The 27,545-nt window shown below is 45.4% G+C and overlaps 1 protein-coding gene across 1 annotated transcript in view; it reads right to left on the bottom strand.

The window, feature by feature from the left end:
• The window catches only part of mrpl38 (mitochondrial ribosomal protein L38), a 28,266-nt gene extending 9,826 nt beyond the window's left edge, over positions 1-18,440 (bottom strand). Inside the window, exons 1-3 of the mRNA XM_068057893.1 lie at positions 18,295-18,440; positions 13,104-13,280; positions 802-933 (exon numbers count right to left, since the gene is read on the bottom strand). Coding sequence (XP_067913994.1) covers positions 802-933; positions 13,104-13,280; positions 18,295-18,388 — 403 coding nt within the window. The 5' untranslated portion in view covers positions 18,389-18,440. The remainder of the gene's footprint in view (positions 1-801; positions 934-13,103; positions 13,281-18,294) is intronic.
• Between the last annotated feature and the right edge of the window lie 9,105 nt (positions 18,441-27,545).

Raw genomic sequence — 27,545 nt, 5'->3', positions numbered from 1 at the left:
GAGCAGGAGGTGGGGCTCAGGGAAATTATCTCAATGCATGAGGAGAGATAGGAGAGAAACTGGAGAGGTACGGATTCAATGTTGGGCAGAGGACAGACTTGGCCTGATGGGCAAGGGGAAGCAGCGGAGGTAACTCAACATATGGTCTCAATCATGGTGACAAAAGCAGAGGGAGAGGGGAGACAGTTTTAAGGAGACTATTGGAAAAGAGGCGGGCGGATTATCTCTGCTGTTCAGGATGATCCTCGAGTAATAGTAGGTGGTTTTGGCACAGGAATGTGAGGCCCAATAGTGCTTGTTGCTCTATTTGTTCTTGCTTCAGTTTAATTTTACTTCTTAATAAATCTTGCTTTTAGCCTGAGATTTCTCAGCATTATTAGTCTGCCAGTCAGAGAGATTCAGGGTTACTGTTATGTTTAAGTGTATATTCTGATGATAAATAGGTTTAATGCTCACCCAGAGCATGCAAACTCCCAAATGAACTCATGCATGAGCTTACATTTTGGTTCATTAGAATTATGTCTGCTTGTAGAAGCATTTGTTTGTGATAGGCAGAAGAAAATAGAGTTTGGAGAGCATCAGAATTGCTCTAGGAGCTCTATATACAGTCTGACCCAGGGTGGCGGCCAGTGGCCTCAGCCACATGCACATGACCCCCAGCAATGGTTGCAACTCAGGATGAACAATAGCTGAATCGAAGCAAGCAACAAACAAGAGTTACAGATGTGTCCAGGGACCACATTCAGCTTAGGTTAGCTTGCTAGTCCAACCTCAGTCACCTGCATGTCAAGCCTGACGTACATGTTCTGTGTCGCGCTGCTCTCTCGAGGTCACTGTTTTTGCGGTTTTTCTTGATAATGCAACTGCGCTCTTTCAATTGCTTCTTCCGAGATGCTCTAAAGTGAGGGAGACCAATGTCAATTTTCTCCGAAGCTGAAAAGAATTCAATGGAAAATACTGAGAAATGGTGCCACATACCTCACTACTCAATCCAAAAGATTTAACTATTCTGTTGTCCAATAGTTATGGAGAACTTGAAAGAAACAAATGCAAAAATACTTCAAAGAAGAATGCAGGTCAATTTTCCAAGTAAAATATCAAAGTTAGAAAACACAAATCTAGCAGGGTATCTTACTCACAATCTCACTTAACCCAGAGTACCTCAGAGCTGATGGATTCCGATGGGAAAAGGCTAACCTGTATGTGGATACGGTAGCGTAGCGGTTAAGTTACTGGACTAATAATCCAGAAACATGAGTTCAAATCCCACCTAGTAGCTGGGGAATTTAAATTCAGTTAATTAAATAAATCTGGAATAAAAAGCTTTATCAGTAATGGTGACCATAAACTACCAGATTGTCGTAAAAGCCCATCTGAGCCCTTTAGTGAAGGAAACCTGCTGTCCTTATCCGGTCTGGCTGATACGCAATTCCAGACTCAGAGCAATGTGGCTGTCTCTTAACTGCCCTCTGAAATGGCCTCGGAAATCAGTCAGTTACAGCAAACTGCTATGAAAAACTATATTAAGAATAAAAAACCCAGACTAACCACCCAGCATCAACCTAGCCATCGGACATGACACCAGCACACCCAACCCAATCATCCTGGATAACATCTGCCAAAATTGGGACAGCTATCCCACAGACTAGTCAAGCAACAGCCTAACAGTCATATTCACTGAATCATACCTTACAGCTAATGTCCCAGACTCCTCCATCAGTAGATCACTGCGCAATCATCAGCGAACATCCCCACTTCTGACCTGATGTTGGAGGGAAGGTCATTGATAAAACAGCTGAAGATAGTCCTGGGACACTACCCTGAGGAACTCCTGCAATGTTGTCCTGGGGCTGAGATGATTGGCTTCCAACAACCACAAATGTTTTCTTTGTGCTAGGTATGAATCCAACCAGTGGACAGTAGCCCCCCCGAATCCCATTGACTTCAATTTTACTGGGGCTTCTTGATGCCACACTCGGTCAAATGCTGCCTTGATGTCAAGGGCAGTCGCTCTCACCTCACCTCTGGAATTCAGCTCTTTTGTCTATGTTTGGATCAAGGCTGAAATGATGTCTGGAGCTGAGTGGTCCTGCGGAACTGGGCATTGGTTAGCAGGTTGTGGCTGAGTAAGTGCCACTTGATAGCACTGTCGACGATACTTTCCATCACTCTGCTGATAATTGAGAGTGGACTGATGGGGCGATAATTGGCCGGACTGGATTTGTCCTGCTTTTTGTGGACAGGACATACCTGGGCAATTTTCCACATTCTTAGGTCGATGCCGGTGTTGTAGCTGTACTGGAACAGCTTGGCTAGGGGCTCGGCTAGTTCTGGAGCACAAGTCTTCAGCCTACAACCTGGAAGTTGTTGGGGTCCATAGCCTTAGCAGTATCCAGTGCCGTCAGTGGTTTCTTGAGATCCCGTGGAATGAATTGAATTGGCTGAAAACTGGTCTCTGTCATGCTGAGGGCCTCAGGAGGAAGCTGAGATGGATTATCAACTCAGCACTTCTGCCAGAAGATAGTTACACTGATATGCTGGACTCTGCCATCGTTGAGCATGGGGATATTCATTGATCCTGGTCCTCCCATGAGTTTTTTCAATTGTCCATTACGATTCACGACTGGATGTGACAGAACTGCAGAGCTTTGATAGGATGTGTTTACTTTTTATTTTATTTAGAGATACAGCACTGAAACAGGCCCTTCAGCCCACCGAGTCTGTGCCGACCAAGAACCACCCATTTATACTAACCCTACAGTAATCCCATATTCCCTACCATCTACCTACACTAGGGGCAATTTACAATGGCCAATTTACCTATCACCTGCAAGTCTTTGGCTGTGGGAGGAAACCGGAGCACCCGGCGAAAACCCATGCGGTCACAGGGAGAACTTGCAAACTCCTCCTGTTGTGGGTTCATTGAAACCCCACTGCCAGCAACCTGAGGATTACCACTGACCAGAAACTTACGTGGACCAGCCACAAAATACTGTGGATACAAGAACATGCCAGAAGCTGGGTATTCTGCAGCCAGTGACTCACCTCCTGACTTCCCAAAGTCTGTCCACTACCTACAAGGCACAAATCAAGAGTGTGATGAAGTACTCTCCATGTGCCTGGATGAGCGCAGCTCCAACTTGAAGCTCAACAACATCCAGGACAAAGCTGCCCGCTTGATCGGCACTCCATCCACCACCTTAAGCGTTCACTCCCTCCACCATTGGCACTCAGTGGCAACAGTGTGCACCATCTACAAGATGCACTGCAGCAACTCGTCAAGGCTTCTTCAACAGCACCTCCCAAATTTGTGACTTCAACTGCCTAGAAGGCCAAGGGCAGCAGATGCATGGGAATGCCGCCACGTGCAAGGTCCCCTCCAAGCCATACACAATCCTGACTTGGAACTATATCACTGTTCCTTCACTGTTGATGGGGAAAAATCCTGAAACTCCCTCCCTATCAGCACTATGGGAGAATCTTCATTACACAGATGCAGTGGTTCAAGATGGCAGTTCACCACCACCTTCTCAACAGCAATTAGGGATGAGCAATAAATACTGGCCTTGCCAGCGACAACCACATCTGTGAATGAATTGAAAAATATCCCAGCATGAAGGAGATGGAAGACAAAGAGACTTTGAGATGTTCTTTCCAAGTTCATGAGAAACAGGAGCAGGAGTAGGCCATTCGGCCCCTCAAGTCCGCTCCGTCATGCTATAAGATCATGGCTGACCTGTGTGTGGCCTTAATCCCACTTTCCTGTCTGCCCCTCATAACCCTTACAAATTAGAGAAGTAGGCCATTCGGCCCATCAATCCTGCTCCGCCATTCAATAAGATCATGGCTGATCAGTTTCTGTCTCGAATTCCACACTCCTATCTATCCCCAACAATCTTTGATTCCCTTGCCTAACAAGCAACTATCAACCTCCACCTTAAAAATATTCAATGATCCCGCCTCCACCACCTTCTGAGGCAGAGAATTCCAAAGTCGCACAACCCTCAGAGAAAATATTTCTCCTCATCTCTATCCTAAAAGGGCGACCCCTAATTTTAAAACGGTGCCGAGTTCTGGACTCACCCACAAGAGGAAACATCCTTTCTACATCCACCTTGTCAAGACCATTCAGGACCTTATAAACTTCAATCAAGTCTCCCCTCACTCTTCTCTTCACAAAGGAGGACACAAATAACATACCAGAAATGTTAGGGAACACAGGGTTTAGTGAGAGGGAGGAATTGAAGGAAATCAGTATTAGTAGAGAAATGGTGTTGGGAAAATTAATGGGATTGAAGGCCGATAAATCCCCAGGGCCTGATAATTCACATCCCAGAGTACTTAAGGAAGTGGCCCTAGAAATAGTGGATGCATTGGTGGTCATCTTTCAAAATTCTATAGACTCTGGAGCAGTTCCTACCGACTGGAGGGTAGCTAATGTAACCCCACTATTTAAAAAGGGAGGTAGAGAGAAAACAGGGGATTATAGACCGGTCAGCCTGACGTCGGTAGTAGGGAAAATTCTAGAGTCCACTATCAAAGATTTTATAGCAGAGCACTGGGAGAACAGTGGTAGAATCGGATAGAGTCAGCATGGATTTACGAAAGGGAAATCATGCTGGACAAATCTACTAGAATTCTTCGAGGATGTAACTCATAGAGTTGATGAGGGGGAGCCAGTGGATGTGGTTTATTTGAACTTTCAGAAGGCTTTCGACAAAGTCCCACATAAGAGATTAGCATGTAAAATTAAAGCGCATAGGATTGAGGGTAGTGTATTGGATGGATAGAAAATTGGTTGGCAGACAGGAAACAAAGACTAGGAATAAATGGGTCTTTTTCCGAATGGCAGGCAGTGACTAGTGGGGTACCACAGGGATCGGTGCGAGGACCCCAGCTAGTCACAATATATATTAATGACTTAGATGATGGAACTAAATGCAATATCTCCAAGTTTGCAGGTGACACAAAACTGGGTGGGAGGGTGAGTTGTGAAGAGGATGCAGAGAGGCTTCAGGGTGATTTGGACAAGTTGAGTGAGTGGGCAAATGCATGGCAGATGCCACATAATGTCGATAAATGTGAGGTTATCTACTTTGGTAGCAAAAACAGGAAGGCAGATTATCTGAACGGCTACAAATTGAGCGAGGGGAATATGCAACAAGACCTGGGTGTTCTCGTACACCAATCGCTGAAGGTAAGCATGCAGGTGCCAACAGGCGGTAAAAAGGGCAAATGGTATGTTGGCCTTCATAGCAAGAGGATTCGAGTACAGGAGCAGGGATGTCTTGCTGCAATTATATATGGCCTTGGTGAAGCCACACCTGGAATATTGTGTGCAGTTTTGGTCTCCTTATCGGAGGAAGGATGTTCTTGCTATAGAGGGAGTGCAGCGAAGGTTTACCAGACTGATTCCTGGGATGGCGGGACTGACGTATGAGGAGAGATTGAGTCAGTTAGGATTATATTCGCTGGTGTTCAGAATAGTGAGGGGGGATCTCATAGAAACCTATAAAATTCTAACAGGACTTGACAGGGTAGATGCAGGAAGGATGCTCCTGAGTCCAGAACCAGGGGTCATAGTCTAAGGATATGGGGTAAACGTTTCAGGACTGAGATGAGGAGAAATTTCTTCACCCAGCGAGTGGTGAGCCTGTGGAATTCGCTACTACAGAAAGCAGTGAGGCCAAAACATTGTATGTTTTCAAGAAGGAGTTAGTTATGGCTCTTGGGGTGAAAGGGATCAAAGGATATGGAGGGGAAATCGGGAACGGGTTACTGAGTTGGATGATCAGCCACGACCATAATGAATGGTGGAGCAGGCTCGAAGGGCCGTATGGCCTATTCCTGCTCCTATTTTCTATGTTTCTAAACTCCAGTGAAAACAAGCCCAGACTGTCCAATCTTTCCTCATAAGACAACCCACTCATTCCAGTTATCAATCTAGTAAACCTCCTCTGAACTGCCTCCAACACTTTCATATCCTTAAATAAGGAGACCAAAACTGCACACAGTACTTGAGATGTGGTCTCACCAATGCCCTGCATAACTGAAGCATAACATCCTTACTTTTATTTTCAATTTCTCTCGTAATGAAGGGTAGCATTCCACTCCCTTATCAATCAAAAATCTGTCTAACTCAGCCTTGAATATATTCAATAACCCAGCCTCCACTGCTCTCTGAGGAAGAGAATGCCAAAGATTAATGATGCTCAGAGGAGAAATTCCTCCTCATCTCTGTCTTCAAAGGGAGACCCCTTATTTTGAAATTGAGCTAATTCTAGATTCTCCAACAAGGGGAAACATCCTCTCAGCATCTACCCTATCAAACCCGCTCTGAATCTTATGTTTCAATAAGATCACCTAAACACCAATGAGTATAGACCCAACCTGCTCAACCTTTCCTCATAAGACAACCCCTTCATCCCAGGAATCAGCCTAGTGAACCTTCTCTGAACTGCTTCCAATGCACGTATATCCCTCCTGAAGTAAGGATACCAAAACTGTACACAGTACTCTAGGTGCGGTCTCACCAATGCCCTGTACAGTTATAGCAAGACTTCCCTAATTTTATACTCCATTCCCCTTACAATAAATGCCAACATTCCATGTGCCTTCCTAATTATTTGCTGTACCTGCATGCTAACATTTTGTGATTCATGTCCAAGGGCACCCAGTGGACAACCTCACGTTCCCACATTATACTCCATCTGCCAAATTTTTACCCACTAACTAACCTATCTATATCTCTTCGAAGACACTCTGTGTCCACCTCACAACCTGCTTTCCTAACTATCTTTGTACTGTCTACAAATTTGGCTACAATACACTCAGTCCCTTCATCCAAGTCATTAATATAGATTGTAAATAGTTAAGAGCCCAGCACCGATCCCTGTGCCACTCCACTTGTTAGTTTGCCAACCTGAAAATAGCCCATTTATCCTGATTCGCTATTTCGTGTTAGTTAGCCAATCCTCTATCCATGCTAATATATTACTCCCAAGTTCTTATCTTGTGTAGAGATTCAATCGTGGCTTTCAAAAGAGAATTGGATAATTATCTGAAGAGAAAAAGTTTGCAGGGATAAGGGGAAAAGGTGGGGGAGTGGGACTAGGTGATTATTCTTGCAGAGAGCTTGCACAGACATGACTGGCCAAGTGGCCGCCTTCTGTGCTGTAACCAACCTATGATTCTACGTGGCAGCTTATCGAATGCCTTTTGGAAATCCAAATACACTACATCTACTGGTTCCCTTCTATTCACCCTGCTTGTTACATCCTCAAGGAACTCTAATAAATTTGATTTTCCTTTCATAGAACTATGTTGACTCTGCCTGATTGAATCATGATTTTCTAATTGCCCTGCTTCTACTTCCCTAATAATGGATTCCAGCATTTTCCCAATGACAGATGGTAGGCGAACTGTCCTATAATTTCCTGCTTTCTGTCACAGCAACCCCCACCACCACCCCGCAACTTGCTCAAATAGAGGTGTTACATTTGCGGTTTTCTAATCTGCTGGGACCATTCCAGAATCTAGGAAATTTTGGAAGATTACAACCAATACATCCATTATCTCTGCAGCCACTTCTTTCAAGGCGCTAGGATGCAGGCCATCAGGTTCAGGGGACTTGTCAGCCTTTAGTCTGATTAGTTTTCCTAGTACTGTTTTTCTACTGATAGTGATTGTTTTAAGTTCCTCCCTCCCTTTGCCTCTTGATTTTCTGATATTCTTGAGATGCTTTTTGTGTCTTCTACTATGAAGACAGATAAAACATACTTGTTTTTAAGTCTCTGCAATTTCCTTGTTTCCCAGTCTCATCCTCTAAGGGTCTAACACTTACTTTAGCTACTCTCTTCCTTTTTATATATATGTAGAAGCTTCTACTGTCTGTTTTGATATTTCTTGCTAGTTTACTCTCATACTCTAATTTTGTCCTCTTCATTTTTTTTTTAAGTCATCCTTTGCGGGTTTCTAAAAATTTTCCCAATCTTCTGGCCTACCACTAATCATTGCAGCATTGGATGCTTTTTCTTTCAATTTGATAGCATCCTTAACTTCCTTAGTTAGCCACAGATGGTGCATCCTTCTCATACAGTCCTTATTTCTCAATGGAATATATCTTTGTTGAGAGTTATGAAATATCTTCTTAAATGTCTGCCACTGTTTCTCTACTATCTCATCTTTTAACTTATCTTCCCAGTCCACTTTAGCCAACTCTGTCTTCATACCCTTGCAATTGCCTTTACTTAAGTTTAAGACATTAGTTTCAGACCCAAACTTCACAATCTTAAACTGAATATGAAATTCGATCATGTTATGATCACCCTCGCCTACAGGATCCTTTGCTATGAGATCATTTATTAATCCTGTCTTATTACACATTACCAGGTCTAAAAAGGGCGGCGCAGTGGTTAGCACCGCAGCCTCACAGCTCCAGCGACCCGGGTTCAATTCTGGGTACTGCCTGCGTGGAGTTTGCAAGTTCTCCCTGTGTCTGCGTGGGTTTCCTCCGGGTGCTCCGGTTTCCTCCCACATGCCAAAGACTTGCAGGTTGATAGGTGAATTGGCCATTATAAATTGTCACTAGTATAGGTAGGTGGTAGGGGAATATAGGGACAGGTGAGGATGTGGTAGGAATATGGGATTAGTGTAGGATTAGTATAAATGGGTGGTTAATGGTCGGCACAGACTCGGTGGGCCGAAGGGCCTGTTTCAGTGCTGTATATCTAAATCAAAATCAAAATAGCCTGCTTCCAGGTTGGTTCCAGAATGTATTGTTCTAAGAAGCTGTCCATCTATATGAAGATTAAAATCGCTCACGATTATTGCAGTACCTTTCCTATAAGCCCCCATTATTTCTTTATTTATATTCTGTCCTACAGTGTAGCAACTGTTAGGGGGCCTATAAACTACTCCCACCAGTGACTTCTTTCCTTTGCTGTTTCTTATCTCCACCCAAACTGATTCTACATCTTGATCTTCCAAGCCAAGATCGTTTCTTACCACTGTACTGATCTAATCCTTTATTAACAGAGCTACCCCATCTCCTTCCCCTTTCTTCCTATCCTTCCGAAATGTCAAATACACTTGAATATTCAGTTCCCATACTTAATCACCTTGAAACCACGTCTCTGTAATGGCTATCATATCATACCTATTTATTTTGATTTGTGCTATCAATTCATCCATCCTGTTACGAATGCTGTGTGCAATCAAATAAAAGCCTTCAATTCTGTGTCATGAAAACGTGCTTTATGTCAAATTATGATTTTTAATCCACAGGCTGGAAGCCTGAATTGAATTTTAAAAACCAGACTAAAAATGACTTGAGCTCGCAGCTGAAGTTTGCATCACTGGATCTTCCATATTCCAATCCATTGAAATGGAGACACCATGTCTGTAAAGATCCATCAAGGACAATGACATGGGGAATATGAGTGAACAACACATCCTGTCCCCACTAGTAAGGCATCAAGGCAATCAACTGAGGTATTCAACTGCTGGAGATGGACCACTGATCCTAATCGCGTGGCCAATGGGACCCTAGCCAAGAGGGGGTTCCCAGATATGAACTCATCAAGCTATAATGGGAATGCCTAAAACCCAATCACTTGAATAATGGGACCCTAGCTGTGAGAGGGGGGTGCCCAGACATGAACTGATTACATTGCAAGGGGGAATACACTAGTAACGACCCTGTTTGAATCACTGGGTGATGGTTATGTGACAGGCCCACCCTTCATGCGTTTAAGTTTCTGCTTTCTCTGCAGTAGAGACAAGCAGCTGAGTCGCTCACGACAGTAGACCTGAATGGGGTCCCTCTTTCCTCCCCCTCTCTCTCTCCAACCCACCCTGCAAGCTTCAACCCTGTTTGCTGACCATGACCACACTGGGACCGCCACCCCCCCTCCCCGCTGCAGACAGAGACCCCTTGAAGGAAATCAATCCCGCACTATGTCTCCAGGAGGATAGCCGAATCAGCATTTACATCTTTAAATCGGAAGCATCAGGATTACTGAGAGAAAGTCGCGAGACCATGGACTTCAGCCTGAAGCCAGCCTAGTCACCAATCTCCACAAATTGTATATCCCTTTTATTTCTCTGGATTCTAATTTGAACAATCCATCCATTCCCCACTCTGTAATCTATTTGCTTGCATGTGAACATCAAGTGTGTGTGCGTGTATGACGGTTGGAGAGTACTTTTTTATTTTAGTTAGATTGGTTTGAGTATAATAAAGCTAACCTCTTTCTTTGTTAAATTCAAGAAAATCTCTCCGACTGGTTCTTTTATGATCACAGCACATAAACAGTCAAACACTCATTGAATTGGCAAGTATATCCTTTTCAAAAGAGAAGTAAACCTGTAGTGGTCAAACAAGGAGAGGGAAAAGAGGGGAACCATTCGACCCCTCCTCAACTGATCGCAACATCTGTCTTTTTACCATTTTTCCCTATTCTGACCTTATTTGCTGGTGCATTCTTATGTTTGTCCGCTCTGTCCCTTCCTGTCACACTCTGGTTATCATTACCCGCATCACTACCCTGCACTATTGCACTGTCCTTTCTTATTAACTTTCTAAATTTCCCCTCACCTCAAATTCCACCCCCCCACCACCTCCACTATCTAGTTTAACGCCCTCTCTACAGCCCTAGTTATATGATTCGCCAGGACACTGCTCCCAGTGTGGTTCAAGTGAAGGCTGTCCCAATGCTACAGCACCTTCTTTCTCCAGTTCTGGTGCCAGTGCCCCATGAATCGAAACCCATTTCTCCCACACCAATCTTTGAACCACACATTCAACTCTCTGATCTTATTTATCTATGCCAATTTGCTCATGGTTCAGGTAGCAATCCAGAAACTATTACCTTTGTGGTTCTGCTTTTGAATTTAGCCCCTAGCTGCTCATACTCCCTCAGAAGAACCTCTTAGTCCTGCCTATGTCGTTAGTACACACATGGACCACGACAACTGGATCCTTCCCCTCCCACTCCAGGTTCCTCTCCAGCTCCAGGGAGCTGTCCTTAACCCTGGCAGCAGGCAAACAACACAGCCTACAGGACTCATGCTATCGGCTGCAGAGGACAGTATCTATCCCCCTAACTATATTGTTCCCTACTACTACTACATTCCTTTTTACTCTCCCCACTTGAATGGCCCTCTGCACCATGGTGCTCTGGTCAATTTGCTCATCTGCCCTGCTGTCCCTGCTTTCGTCCACACAGGAACATTAAACCTGTTGGACAAGTGCAAGGGCTGAGGCTCCTCCATTGCTACCTTCTGGATCCTCATACCTGCCTCACTTGTAGTCACACCTTCCTGTCCCTGAGAACGGACCAAATCTAAAGTACTTAGCCTAAGGGGTGTGACTGCCTCCTGGAACAAAGTGTCCAGGTAAATTTCCCTCTCCCTGATGCATTGCAATGTCCGAATATCGGACTTCAGCTCATCAACTCTGAGCCCAAGTTCCTTAAACTGCTGACACTTACTACAGATGTGGTTACAGTGGATCACACTGGTGTCCACCAGCTCCCACATGCTACAGCTGCAGCACATCACCTGCCCTGCCGTCTCTATTATGTTTTATTTAACTAATTAGGTTTCAAGTTTAGAAATATTACTGATAATTTGTAGTTATATTAAGTAGTTTAACTAGTTAAGCTACTAATTTAACACTATACTTATATCTCCCCAGTATTGGCTTAAACTACTGCCCCAATTTAAAAAGGAAAAAAAACCTTAAAACTCACCAACCAATCACCTACATGCTTACCTAATTAACGTCTCTGGGCTTCAGCTCTCATTGTCTCCAGTGCCCTCTCTTGGATTACTGCTTGTTCTGTAAAAGACCAGAACAGTACCTCCTCCCTCACTGTGCCTGTTCCCAAACTTGCCAAATTCTCACAGCACTCAGGTCGAGTAGAACTTTGTGTTACTTACTTTGTGCGTTAGAATTCAAGAAGCTAAATGAACAATCAAGCATGTACCATAATACCCAAGATACGCTTTTGGTGAATGGAGCAACCCATTTCCCACAGCTCGGCTACAGTACAGGTTAGATGTAGGGTAAAGCTCATTCTGTACTGAATCATCAGGAACTTCCAGGTAAGGTATAGCACAGGTCAGATGCTGAGCAAAGCAGTTTCTACAGTGCACTGACTGCTCGCTTCAGCTCCCAACCTAAGAGATTTTTTAATTCATTAACGGGATACGGGCATTGCTGGCAAGGCCAGTATTTACTGCCCATGCCAAATTGCCCTCGAGAAGGTGGTGAGCCGCCTTCTTGAACTGCTGCAGTCCATCGGGTGTAGGAACACCCACAGTGCTGTTAGGAAAGGAGTTCCAGGAAATTGATCCAGTGACAATGAAGGAACGGCGATATATTTCCAGGTCAGCAAGGTATGAGACTTGGAGGGAAACTTGCAATTGGCGGTGTTCTCATGTGTCTATTACCCTTGTTTTTAACCTCGGTGGTAGAGGTTGCAGATTTGGAAGGTGCTGTCGAAGCAGCCTGGGTGAGGTACTGCAGTGCACCTTGTATATTTTATATACTGCTGCCACTGGGAATTGGTGGTGGAGGGAGTGAATGCTCAAGGCCGTAGTTGGGGTGCCGATCAAGTGGGCTGCTTTGTCCTGGATGGTGTCAAGCTTCCTTAGTGTTGTTGGAGGCAAGTGGAGAGCATTCCATCAGATCCTGACATGTTCCTTGTCAATGGTGGACAAGCTTTGAGGAGTCAGGAGGTGAGTTACTCACTGCATAATTCCGAGCCTCTGGCATGCTCTTGTAGCCACAGTATTCTCCTTCTAATAGGCCACCAGCACATGCTGCTTTTCTACATTGGCCACCTGCACTCTCAAGTGAGATTGCCAATTAAGCAGCAAACTACAGCCAAGTTGGGTTAACCTAGTATAAACAGGCCAAGCTCATCTTGCATGGAACAGTCATGCCCATTGACCACAGCTAAATATAAGTCAATGTCCAAGGAGGCGAAAGATCAAGGTTCAAACAAAAAAAAAAACACCCCATCACCAACTCCACTTCTAAACACTTGTAAACTTCTTGGTGTAATATATTATTCACATCATAGTAAGTAACTTACTAGGCTCTTGTGTGTAACGCTTATATGTCCTCCACCAAGTTGGTTCCCGGCTCTTTTCCTCTGCCACCTGCAGATACCGTGCATAGCTGCGGTACTTCTCAAGGGACTGCAGGTTCGGCACGTCGATCTCTTCATTGGGCATTGGCCCCAGTGGAGCTGCACGTTTACACAGCACAACTGAAAGAAAAGAACATGAAACCAGAAGCATTGCAACAACTTGCATTTATATAGCACCTTTAGGAGTAGCAAAATGTCTAATTGTAGGCCAGGCCTGAGCAGGAGGCTATTAAGGCAGGGAGAGGTATAGCAACAGGGAGGGTTTCAGGGAGACACCCCCGCCTGAGCTTATCTGCTGCTGAAACTCTCATCTGTGCCTTTGTTACCTCTAAACATGACTATTCCAACACACTTCTGGATGGCCTCACACCTTCCATTCTCCGTAAACTTAAGTTCATCCAAAACTCCTCTGCCTCTATGTTTACTTGCACCAAGTCCTGTTCGCCCATCACCACTACAATTCTACAATTGGTCCCAGTCAGACAACACTTTGATTTTAAAATTCTCATCCTTGTGTTCAAAATACTCCATGGCCTCACACCTCCCTATTTCTGGCCTCTCGCACAACCTCGATGTTCATCGTTCCACCATTGGCAGCCATGCCTGTAGCTGCCTGGGCCCTAAGCTCTGGAATTTCCTCCCTAAATCTCTCTGCCTCTCTACCTATCTCTCCTCCTTAAAAATCGCACTTCAAACCCTACCACTTTGACCAAGCATTTGGGCACCTGCCCTAATATCTCCCTGTGTTAAATTTTGTTTGATAACACTCCTGTGAAGCACATTGGAACATTTTTACTTCTTTAAAGGTGCTTTATAAAAGCAAGTTGTTGTTTTGATGTTTGCCATAGGTGGCAGATCTTGAAACAATGCAGCAGGTAGGGAATGATCCGCTATAGACCAGAACTGGAAAAGTAGAGGGCAAGGGGATTTTATCTACCCCAATATTAACTGGGATAGTTTTAGTGAAGGAAATTGAGGGAGCAGAATTCTTGAGGTACATTCAGGAGAACTGTTTTGGCCAGTATGTAGCAAGTCCAACAAGAGAGGACACAGTTTTAGCCTTCATTTTAGGAAATGAAGATGGGCAGGTGGAAGGAGTGGCAGTGAGAGCGCATTTTGGTGGTAGTGATCATAATTCAGTCAGTTTTAACATAATTATGAAAAAGGATAAGGATAGAACAGGAGCGAGAGTTCTCAATTGGGGCAAGGCCAATTTTACTGAGGAGTGATTTAGTGAAAGTAGACTGAAAACAGCTACTCGAAGGTAAATCAGTGTCAGAGCAGTGGGAGGCAAAGGGGAGATTCAAGGCGTTCAGAGTAAACATGTTCCCACAAAGAAAAAAGGGTGGGGCTGCCAAATTTAGAGCCCCATGGATGTCAAGGAGCTTACAGGGTAAAATAAGGCAGAAAAGGAAAGCTTATGTCCCCCACCAAGAACTCAATACCACAGAAAGCCGAGAGGAGTATAAAAAGTGGAGGGGTGAAATTAAAAGGAAATTAGGAAAGCAAAGAGAGGGCATAAAAAAATATTGGCAACCAAAATCAAGAGTAGGGCCCATAACAATCAAAACAGGTAACCTATGTGTAGGGGCAGAAGATGTTGGTATTGTTCTTAATGAATACTTCACAAAAGTGGGGGATGATGCAGATATTATAGTTAAGGAAGAGGGGTGTGAAGTACTGGATGTGATTAACATAGGGAGAGGACTTATTAATGGGATTAGCATCCTTGAAAGTTGATAAATCGCCAGGGCCGGATGAAATGTACCCCAGGCTGTTAAAAGAAGTGAGAGAGGAAATAGCAGAAGGTCTCACCATTGTTTTCCAGTCCTCACTGGATACAGGTGTGGTGCTGGAGGATTGGAGGACTGCTAACATTGTATCTCTGTTTAAAATGGGAGCGAGAGATAGATTCAATAATTACAAGCCAGTCAGTCTAAACTCAGTAGTGGGCAAATTATTGGAATCTTTTCTGAACATAATTAGGAACAGGAGTAGGCCACTCGGCCCTTTGAGCGACACTCTGCCATTCAATAAGGTCATGGTTGAACTGATTACTCCACATTTCCACCTACCCCCGATAACCTTGCACGCCCTTATCAAGAATCTATCTACCTCTGACTTAAAAATATTCAAAGACTCTGTTTCCACCGCCTTTTGAGGAAGAGAATTCCAAAGAGTCACGATCCTCTGAGAGTAACAATTTCTCCTCATCTCTGTCTTAAATGGGTGAGCCCCTAGTTCTAGATTCTCCCACAAAGGGAGGTATCCTTTCCACATCCACCCTGTCAAGACCCCTCAGGATCTTATATGTTTCAATCAAGTCGCCTCTTACTCTTCTAAATTCCAGCAGATAAAAGCCTAGCCTGTCCAATCTTTCCTCGTCAGACAGCCTGCCCATTCCAGGTATTAGTCGAGTAAACCTTCTCCGTACTGCTTCCAACGCATTTACATCCTTCCTTAAATAAGGAGACTAGTACTGTACACAGTACTCCAGATGTGGTTGCACCAATGTCCTGTATAACTGAAACATAACCTCCCTACTTTTGAATTCAATGCTCCCATGATAAACAATAACATTCTATTAGCTTTCCTAATTACGTGCTGTACCTGCTTACTAACCTTTTTCAATTCATGTACTAGGACACCCAGATCCCTCTGCAATCTCTCACCATTTAGATAATATGTTTCTTTTTTATTCTTCCTGCCAAAGTGGATAATTTCCCACTTTCCCACATTATACCCAATTTGCCAGGTGTTTGCCCACTCACTTAACCTATCTATATCCCTTTGTAGCCCCTTTATGTCCTCTTCACAAGTTACTTTCCTACCTATCTTTGTGTCATCAGCAAATTTAGTAACCATACCTTCGGTCCCTTCATCTAAGTCACTTGTATAAATTGTAAAAAGTTGAGGCCACAGCACAGCTGCCTGTGGCACACTACTCGTTATATCTTGCCAACCAGAAAATGACCCATTTATGCCTACTCTCTGTTTCCTGTTGCTAGCCAATCTTCTATCTATGCCAATATGTTACCCCCTACACCATGAGCTTTTATTTTCTGCAATAACCTTTGATGTGGCACTTTATCAAATGCCTTCTGCAAATCTAAGTACAATACATCCATCGGTTCCCCTTTATCCACAGCACATGTAACTCCCTCAAAGAACTGAGAGACAGGATAAACTGTCACTTAGAAAGGCACAGGTCAATCAAGGATAGTCAGCATGGATTTGTTAAAGGAAGATTTTGTCTGACCAACTTGATCAAATTTTTTGAAGAAGTAACAAGGAAGAAAAATAAGGGTAGTGCAGTTGATGTGGTCTACATGGATTTTAGCAAGGCTTTTGACGTGTCCCACATGGCAGACTGGTTAAAAAAAATAAAATCCCATGGGATCCAGGGAATTGCAGCAAGGTAAACACAAAATTGGCTCAGTGGCAGGAAACAAAGAGTAATTGTTGACGGGTGTTTTGGTGTCTGGAAGGCTATTTCCAGTGGTGTTCTGCAGGGCTCAGTATTGGGTCCCCTGCTTTTTCAGGTTATATATTAACGATTTGGATGTAAATGTGAGGGCATGATCAAGAGGTTTGCAGACGACACAAAGATTAGTCATGTGGTAGATAGGGAGGAGGATAGCTGTAGGCTGATGATCTGGTCAGAGGGGCTGAAAAGTGGCAAATGTAATTCAACCTGGAGAAGTGTGAGGTGATGCATTTGGAGAGGTCAAACAAGGCAAAGGAATACACAATTAATGGGAAAATACTAAGAGGTGTAGCAGAAGTGAGGGACCTGGGAGTAAACATCCACAGATCCCTGTAGGTAGCATGGCAGGTCAATAAGGTGGTTAAGAAGGCCTATGGAATCATTTCCTTTATTAGCCGAGGTATAGAATATAAGAGCAGGGAAGTTATCCTGGAACTGTATAAATCATTGGTTCGGCCACAACTTGAGCACTGTGTGCAGTTCTGGACACCACATTACAGAAAGGGTGTAATTGCACTAGAGAGGGTACAGAGGAGATTTGAGGATGTTGCCAGGATTGGAAAAATGTAGCTATGAGGAAAGATTGGATAGGCTGGGGTTGTTCTCCTTGGAACAGAGAAGGCTCAGGGGAGATCTGATTGAAATGTACAACATCTTGAGGGGCCTGGATAGAGTGGAAGGACCTATTTACCTTAGCAGAGAAGTCAGTGACGAGCGGGCATAGATTTATAGCGATTGGTAGAAAAATTAGAGGGGAGATGAGGAAAGGTTTTTTCATGCAGAGGGTGGTGGGAGTTTGGAACTCACTGCCGGAAAGGGTAGTTGAGACAGAAACCTTCAACTCATTCAAAAGTCGTCTGGATATGCACCTCAAGTGCCATAATCTGCAGGACTACAGACCAAATGCTGGAAGGTGGGATTATAATGGGTGGAACCTTTTTCAGGCACAGACACAATGGGCCAAGTGGCCTCTTCCTGTGCCGTGAACTTTCTATGATTCTAAGACAAGCTGTAAACATGAAGGAGGGGTAAGACAGAATTGAAGGTCATGTCAGGAATTGTGAAGCTAATGCGCTGGGCACACAATAAAAATTGGCAAGGATCAGGATGATAAAGGAAGCTTCATGCAGGAGAGAATATGGGCATGATATTATGGAGCGTGTGTCCAGTTGAGCACTGCAGGTCAGCCAGGCAGGTATGTGGATGAAGACTTCAGGAGCAACGGAAATGAATTACAAGCAAAGACAAGTGATGTCTTGGAGGTGTAAGTTGGGCATCACAATCACACATTTGATTACTTTGACTGGGGAGCCAAAGCCTGGAGGAAGACTGGGGAGAAAAATCAATGGTGAAAACAAAACATTCCCATTGTCTCCAGACTAGCACTCCCGGTCTCTAACTTAAATAACTTATTTATTGTCTTGGCATCCTGCTATCTGATGCTGCCTCCATCCCTTGCTTTGGACCCGCATCGTGCTGAGTTAGCCGAGCTGACAGTAAAACTGCTGTAATAGTCCCTGGGCTAGGGCGGCGTGCTCAGAGGGTTCCCATGGTGACCCTGGCTGATGCTCACTGTGTTCACAGATCGGCTTTTTTTATACCCCAGTTAATAAAAATATTGCAGGCCAGTATCCGCCGCTCACTCACCCGTGCCTGTCACCGTCCTGACCGGCTCCATGACCTTCAGCGTCCGAACCAAACCACCTAACAATCTAACTCGCACCCTCACGAACACCGCCATCTTCCTATAGCTACTCAGTCCGCCAGTATCCCGTCAGGCACTGGGCATCGGCCCACCCACAAGCTGCTCAACAACAGTCCGCCAGTATCCCGTCAGCCACTCGGCATCGGACTGCCCACAAACTGTTCAACAGTCTGCCGGTATCCCGTCAGCCACTCGGCATCGGACTGCCCACAAGCTGCTCAACAGTCTGCCAGTATCCCGTCAGGCACTAGGCATCGGCCCACCCATAAGCTGCTCAACAACAGTCCGCCAGTATCCCGTCAGCCACTCGGCATCGGACTGCCCACAAACTGTTCAACAGTCTGCCGGTATCTTGTCAGCTTTGTGGTGGGTAGTGGAAGGCAGCATAGCGCCGCTGCAGGATCGGTTTGTGCCGATTGCTTCCTGGTGAGACTTGTGGTAGTGTGAGTGAACCAGGTACCCGAGAGCCGGCACTGGTTGGTTAAAGAGGCTCAATGAACGGTGTAAATGGCCAGAGATACCGAAACCCAGAGGAACACCTGGCATTGGTGTGACCTGCTGGAAGTATACGAGAGTATGCTCCTGGCCGGCAGCATGTCAGAATCCATGAGGAAAGGCATCATCCACCCTCATCTACAAGTGGAAGGGGGAAGAGGGCAGAAATCAGAAAATGGAGGCCCATCTCACTGCTTAATGTTGACTAGAAGATTCTGTCCAAAGTCATAGCCAGTCAAATCTGCTCTGGAGTTGGTGATTCACCCCAATCAGACCTGTACTGTACCCGGCAGGAAGATCTCCGATAGTCTCGCACTACTCAGGGATACGATCGCCTATGTACGGGACAGGAAGGTGGACACCTGCCTCATCAGCTTGGACCAGGAGAAGTCTTTTGACAGGATATCGCACACCTACATGATGGACGTGCTTTCCAAAATGGGGTTTGGGGAGGGAATCTGCAATTGGATCCAACTGCTCTACACAAACATCAGTAGCGCAGTCTCACTCAATGGGTGGGAATCGGAAAGTTTCCCGATCCAATCTGGAGTCAGACAGGGCTGTCCTCTCTCCCCAGTCTTGTTTGTTTGCTGTATTGAACCCTTTGCTGAGTCTATTAGGAAGGATGCAAGCATAAGAGGGGTGACAATCCCAGGCAGCGGAGGCACTCAGGTGAAAACCTCCCTGAACATGGATGACGTCGCCGTCTTCTGCTCGGATCGCTGTCCGTGCGCAGACTGATGAGCATCTGCGACCAGTTCGAACTAGCCTCGGGAGCCAAATTTAACCACGGCAAGTGCGAGGCCATGTTCTTTGGGAACTGGGCTGACCGATCTTTTGTCCCCTTCACCGTCAGGTCAGCCTACCTGAAGGTGCTGGGGATATGGTTCGGAAGGGCCGGAGCGTGCACCAAAACCTGGGAGGAGTGAGTAGCCAAGGTACAACAAAAGTTGAGCATGTGGGGGCAGCGATCTCTCTCCATTGTGGGTAAGATCCTGGTCATCCGGTGCAAGTCGCTCACGTTGTTGCTGTACATGGTGCAGGTCTGGCCCATACCCCACTCCTGCGCTGCAGTGGTCACACGAGCCATTTTCCTCTTCATCTGGGGATCTAAAATGGACTGGGTCCGGAGGGACACGATGTTCAAATCTCTGGATAAGGGTGGGAAAAATATACCCAATGTTGCCCTCATCCTGATGACCACCTTCGTGTGCGGCTGCATCAAGCTGTGTGTAGACCTCCAGTACGCAAACTCCAAGTGTCACTACGTGCTGAGGTTCTATCTGTCCCCGGTGTTGCGAAGGATGGGCCTGGTCACATTGCCGCGGAACACTCCATGCAGTTGGACCGTGCCGTACCACCTATCCTTAGTGGAGCATTTTCTGCGGGAAAACACCTTTGACCACCGATCCATCAGGCAGTGGTCTGCACGGAATGTCCTCAAGGCCCAACGGGAAAAGGAGACAGTGGATCCTGTCGGATGGTACCCCGAGCAGACCGTCAAAGTCATTTGGCAGAATGCCTCATCACCAGAACTTTCAAACAAGCACCAAGATGTAGCTTGGCTGGTGGTGAGAAGAGTCCTCCCCATCAGATCCTTCCTGCACGCCCGAAGTCTCACCCCCTCCATGCAATGCCCCCGCGGTGGCTGTGGTGAGGAAGAGACGGTTGCCCACCTCCTCCTGGAATGTGTCTTTGCAAAGCAGGTGTAGAAAGAGATGCAGTGGTTTTTGTCAAGGTTCATCCCAAGCAGCTCTGTAACACAGGAGTCTGTGCTCTACGGGCTGTCTCCAGGGACGCACACCGAGACAAACATCAACTGCTGCTGGAGGACTATCAGTTCGGTGAAAGATGCCCTTTCGTCTGCCCGAAACTTGCTGGTCTTCCAGCGCAAAGTGTTGTCCTCGACTGAATGTTGCAGACTGGCACATTCCAAGCTCCAGGACTACGTGCTGAGGGACACACTAAAGCTTGGGGCAGCCACAGCAAAGGCTCAATGGGGAAAAACCACAGTGTAAGGTCCCCCCACCAAGCTGAACGGAGGGGCTGGATCCATGGGAAACCCCTCGAACTGTATCGGGAAAATTTTGTGTGCTGTAAAATGTAAGAATGTAATTGGCATGACAAATGTGAAATGGAAGGGTTGTGAGGCAACTCATGATTGTATTGAAGGAAACTTTACACTGTTTGTAATTTTTGACTTAGTGCTGTTTGAAATTGGTAATGTATTTTTTACAGATTTTTATGAATAAAGTATATTTTGGCAATAAAAAAAAACCTGGCATTGTGCTTAGATGGATGTTGACATTTTCCAAACCCTATTGTTGGTATAAATATACATTATCCCAGAAGTTATAGTGTGGTCATATATGGAGTGCATCGTAAACTGCATCATAGAATGGTTACAGCACAGAAGGAGGCCACTCGGCCTTTCGTGTCTGTGCCAGCTCTCTGCAGGACAACTCACCTAGTCTTACTCCCCTGCCCTTTCCCCATAGCCCTGCCATTTTTTTCTCTTCAGCTCTTTTATGAAGGCCTCGATTGAACCTGCCTCCACCACACAGGCAGTACATTCCAGATTACTAACCACTCGCTCGAAAAAAAGTTTTTCCTCCTGTCACTGTTACTTTTTTGCCAGTCATCTTAAATCAGCGCCCTCTGATTCTGGATCATTTGGCCAATGGGAACAGTTTCTCTCTTTCTACTCTGTCCAGACCCCTCATGATTTTGAACACTTCTGCCAAATCTCATCTGAATCTTCTCTGGTCCAAGGAGAACAGACCCAGCTTCTCCAATTTGTCCACCTAACTGAAGTTCCTCATCCCTGGAATGTGGGAGCAGGAGTAGGCCATTCAGCCCATCGCGCCTGCTCCGCCATTCAATACGATCATGGTTGATCATACACAAATGACTTTTTCCGTGCTATCCCCATCTCCCTTTATGTCATTGGTATTTAGAAATCTATCAATCTCTACTTTAAACACACTCAATAACTGAGCTTCCACAGCCCTCTTGGGTAGAGAATTCCGAAGATTCACAACCTTCTGAGTAAAGAAATTTATCCTCGTCTGTGCCCTAAGTGGTTTCCTCCTTGTTTTTAAATTGTGTCCCCTGGTTCTAGCCTCCTCAACCAGGGGAAACATCTTACCTGCATCTACCCTGTCTATCCCTTTAAATATTTTGTAAGTTTCAGTAAGATCCCTTCTCATACTTCAAAACTCTAGAGAATACAGGCCCAGTTTCCCTACTCTCATAGGACAGTCCTGCCATCCTGGGAACAAGTCTGGTGAACCTTTGATACACTCCCTCTATGGCAATAATATTCTTCCTAAGGTCAGGGGACCAAAACTGTACACAGTACTCCAGCTGCAGTCTAACCAAGGTTCTATATAATTGAATAAAAGCAAAATACTGCGGATGCTGGAAATCTGAAATAAAAACAAGAAATGCTGGAACCACTCAGCAGGTCTGGCAACATCTGTGGAAAGAGAAGCAGAGTTAACGTTTCGGGTCAGTGACCCTTCATCGGAACCTTATTTTATCTATATAATTGAAGTAAGACTTCACTGCTCCTGTATTCAAATCCTCTTGCGATAAAAGCTTAACATACATAGGTTAGATAGGAAGAAACCTTTTCCCTTAGCGGAAGGGACAATCACCAGGGGGCATAGATTTAAGTTAAGGGGCAGGAAGTTTAGAGGGGATTTGAGAAAAAAAAAATTCACCCAGAGGGTGGTTGGAATCTGGAACACAATGCCTGAAGAGGTGGTAGAGGCAGGAACCCTCACAACATTCAAAAAGTATTTAGATGAGCACTTGAAACACCATAGCATACAAGGCTACGGGCCAAGTGCTGGAAAATGGGATTAGAATAGATAGGTACTTGATGGCCGGCATGGACAGGATGGGCCTAAGGGCCTGTTTCTGTGCTATATAACTCTATGACTATACCATTAGCCTTCTTGCTGTACCTGCATGTTAGCTTTGTGACTTATTAACAAGGACACCCAGGTCCCTTTGTACATCTACACTTTCTAATCTCTTACTATTTAATATTCTGTACATCTGTTCGTCCTACCAAAAGGGATAACCACATTTTTCCACATTATATTCCAGCTGCCACGTTCTTGCCCACTCACTAAGTCTGTTCAAATCTCCTTGAATCTGTTTTGCATCTTCCTCACAACACACATTCCCACCTAGTTTGTGTCATCTGCAAACTTGGAAATATTACATTTGCTCCTTACATGCAAATCATTGATATATATTGTGAACAGCGGAGCCCCAAATATTGATCCTTGTGGTACCCCACTAGTCAGAGTTTGCCAATGCGAGAATGACCCATTTATTCCTACTCTCTGCTTTCTGCCTGTTAACCAATCCTTAATCCATGCTACTATCTTACCTCCTATCCCATGTATTTTAATTTTGCTAACCAACCTCCTTTGGGGGACTTTATCAAAAGCCTTCTGAAAATCCAAGTCTAGTACGTTCACCGACTCCCCTTTATCAATTCTGTTAGTAACATCCTCAAAAAACTCCCAACAGGTTCGTCAAACATGTTTTCCCATTCATAAATCCATGTTGACTATGCCCTACCAGATCATTATTATCCTATTCATCACATCCTTTAGAATAGATTCTAGCATTTTCCATACTACTGATGTAAGGCTAACAGGTATGTAGTTCCCCGTTTTCTCTTTCCCTCCCTTCTTAAATAGTGGGGTGACATTTGCTACCTTCCAATATGCAGGAACTGTTCCAGAATCTATAGAATTTTGGAAGATGATCACCAAATCATCCACTATCTCCAATACTATCTCTTTCAACACTCTGAGATGTAGAATGTCAGGTCCTGGGGATTTACCAACTTTCAGCCCCATTAATTTCTCCAATACAACCTTCTTACTAATACTGATTTCCTCCAATTCCTCATTCTCCCTAATCTCTTGGATCTCTAATTCTGGGAGATTTCTTGTATCTTCCTCAGTGAAGACAGACACAAAGTAATCATTTAGCATCTCTTCCATTTCTCTATTCCCCATTATAAATTCCCCAGACTCTGCCTGTAATGGACCCACATTTATCTTAACCAAACATTTCCTTTTTATATACCTATTTTAAGACATTACCTGGACAACGTATGCCAGCCAAGAGCGACGTCTCAATTCATTCCATCTTCGCTGCCTTCGGAGAATACTTGGCATCAGGTGGCAGGACTATATCTCCAACACAGAAGTCCTTGAAGCGGCCAACACCCCCAGCTTATACACACTACTGAGTCAGCGGCGCTTGAGATGGCTTGGCCATGTGAGCCGCATGGAAGATGGCAGGATCCCCAAAGACACATTGTACAGCGAGCTCGCCACTGGTATCAGACCCACCGGCCGTCCATGTCTCCGTTATAAAGACGTCTGCAAACGTGACATGAAATCGTGTGACATTGATCACAAGTCGTGGGAGTCAGTTGCCAGCATTCGCCAGAGCTGGCGGGCAGCCATAAAGACAGGGCTAAATTGTGGCGAGTCGAAGAGACTTAGTAGTTGGCAGGAAAAAAGACAGAGGCGCAAGGGGAGAGCCAACTGTGCAACAGCCCCAACAAACAAATTTCTCTGCAGCACCTGTGGAAGAGCCTGTCACTCCAGAATTGGCCTTTATAGCCACTCCAGGCGCTGCTTCACAAACCACTGACCACCTCCAGGCGCGTATCCATTGTCTCTCGAGATAAGGAGGCCCAAAAGAAAGAACAGTCCATTTTGTTTTCAAAGTGATTCCTGACAACGCACCAGCCCGTCATTGGAGTGCGCCAAGCTGCGCACATGTGCAGCTACATCTTGCCAGGACTTAGTGGCACATGCGTGAGATGACGTCATCACGCAGCGCCAACGTCATCGCATATCCAGACCAGGTCCATTGTCGAGCACGCGCGATAAAGCGTCATCGGGTATCCAGCCCCTCACTTGGCTGGAGGAAGCGGCTGAATGTGAGACTTTTGAGGCTGGAGCTCTTCCCCCTCGCTCCAGGCTTTGACCCTTCCTCCCATCAGCCGCTCGCTCCAGTCTGTGCTGCTGGCCGATAGCTCACCTCGCTCTCCAGCCGCTCGCGACCCCCGCCCCTCCCCTCCCCTCCAGCCGGTAGTTCCAGGCCATACTGCTTCCCTCCTCCTCGGCCACTCGCTCCTACGCCGCCCCGTCACCACTTGCTTCTTCGGCGCATGGACGTGAGTGGGCGAGAGGAGGGAAGCAGCGCGGTCCAGAGCCCGCGGCTGGGGTGGGGGGGTGGCGGGGGGGAGCGAGCAGCTCGAGAGTGGGGAACAGTTGGCTAGGGAAGTTGTGGGGGGGGGGTGGGAGCGGCTGAGGGAGAGGGGCCGGTGGGGAGGAGGGGGAGAAAGCGAGTTGCTGAAGGGGAGAGTGGCCAGTGGGGCGGGAGCTAGTTGCACAGTCATATGAATGAATCACAGTAACGAATTGGCGGCACATTTTATACCCTGCCCGATTTTCCTTTCCATTGATCGGGGTGCCAATTCACTATCTTTCAATGGAAATTCAATCATAAAATACCTTATGTATTTAATAGGATTACTGGAATATTAAATTGATGAGGATTACAGTTAGTATCCTATAACTACATAGTAGCATATTACTGGGCTTCCATCCAACTTAATGTAAAATTAGTTTGCTGGAACGATCTAGCCATGAGCATTTCCTGTGATAAATTGAGCAATGTCATCTTTAATCCTGCCAGCTGCCTGAACGTCGCAGACATTGGTGTTCCAGTTGAAGAGCCTGCATTTGCGCATGTGCAGGCACTGTGCCACTAGTGGTTGTGTTGTCAGCAAACGCAACCTTTTTTTTGGCTAGCTTTTTACATTCATATTCTATTCTTCCTTTATCAGTTTCTTTGTCCTCTTTTGCTGTATTCTAAAATCCTCCCACTCCTCAGGTTTTCTACTATTTCTGGCAACTTAATAGGCCTTTTCTTACAATCTTATACAATCCTTAACTTCCTTTGTTAGCCACGGTTGACTGCCTTTATTTTGGGGGTTTTTGTTCCTTGAAGGAATGTATAGTTGCTGTAAACTATGTAATAACTCTTTAAAAACTATCCATTGTCTATGCACTGTCATAAATTTTAATGTATTTTCCCAATCCACCTCAGCCAATTTGCCTCTCATACTTCCATAATGTCCTTTGTTCAAATTTAACACCCCTGGCTTCAGATTGAACTACCTCACTTTCAAACATAATGTAAAATTATATCATGGTCACACATCCCTAAAGGTTCTGTTACAAGATTATTAATTAGCCCTTTCTCATTACATAATACAAATCTAAAATAGCCTGTTCTCTAGTTGGTTCCTCAACATACTGCTCTAGAAAACCATCCCTAACACACACCAGAAACTCGTCCTCCACAGCATTAGTGCTCATTAGGTTTACCCAGTCTATATGCAGATTGAAGTCACCCATGATTACTGTATTACCCATGCTTCTTTAATCTCCTGATTAATACCATGTCCCACACTACCCTACTGTTTGGTGGCCTATAAACAACTCCTACCAATGTTTATATAAAAGCAAAATACTGCGGATGCTGGAAATCTGAAATAAAAACAAGAAACAAGGGAAGGGGGGAGAATAGGAGAGCGATAGTGATAGGAGATTCAGTGGTTAGAGGAACAGACAGGAGATTCTGTGGTCGCGAACGAGACTCCCAGATGCCAGGGTCAGGGATGTCTCGGATCGAGTCTACAGGATTCTTAGGGGGGAGGGGGAGCAGCCAGAGGTCGTGGTACATATCGGTACCAATGACATAGCTAGGAAAAGGGATGAGGACCTGAAAAGCGAATATAGGGAGTTAGGTTAGAAGCTGAAAAGCAGGACGAGCAGAGTAGTATTCCCAGGATTGTTACCGGTGCCACGTGCTAGTGAGGCTAGAAACAGGGAGTGAGTGCAGCTGAACACGTGGCTACAGAACTGGTGCAGGAGGGAGGGATTCAGATATGTAGATCATTGGGATACCTTCTGGGGAAGGTGGGACCTGTACAAGAAGGACGGGTTGCATCTGAACTGGAGGGGCACCAATATCCTGGGTGGGAGGTTTGCTAGAGCTCTTCGGGAGGGTTTAAACTAGTTTGGCAGGGGGATGGGAACCGGAGCTACGGATCAGTGGATGGGGTAGCTGTTGAACAGGCAGATACCGAGCGCAGAGAGTCTGTGAGGAAGGTTAGACAGTTGACAGGGCAAAGTTGCAGCCAGTATGATGGGTTGAAGTGTGTCTATTTTAACGCAAGAAGTGTCAGGAATAAGGGTGATGAACTTAGAGCATGGATCAGTACTTGGAGCTACGATGTTGAGGCCATTAGGGAGACGTGGATATCACAAGGGCAGGAATGGATGTTGGATGTTCCGGGGTTTAGATGTTTCAAAAGGAATAGGGAGGGAGGTAAAAGAGGTGGGGGGAGTGGCATTGCTAATCAGGGATAGTATCACAGCTGCAGAAAGGGAGGTCGTCGAGGAGGGTTTGTCTACTGAGTCATTATGGGTGGAAGTCAGAAACAGGAAAGGAGCAGTCACTTTGTTGGGAGTTTTCTATAGACCCCCCAATAGCAACAGAGACATAGAGGAACAGATTGGGAGGCAGATTTTGGAAAGGTGCAGAAGTAACAGGGTTGTTGTCATGGGTGATTTCAACTTCC

Source organism: Heterodontus francisci, chromosome 26, assembly GCF_036365525.1.
Source record: "Heterodontus francisci isolate sHetFra1 chromosome 26, sHetFra1.hap1, whole genome shotgun sequence".
Lineage (NCBI taxonomy): Eukaryota > Metazoa > Chordata > Chondrichthyes > Heterodontiformes > Heterodontidae > Heterodontus > Heterodontus francisci.
Note: the sequence above shows the minus strand (reverse complement) of the source record. Positions and strands in the feature narration are given on the sequence as shown.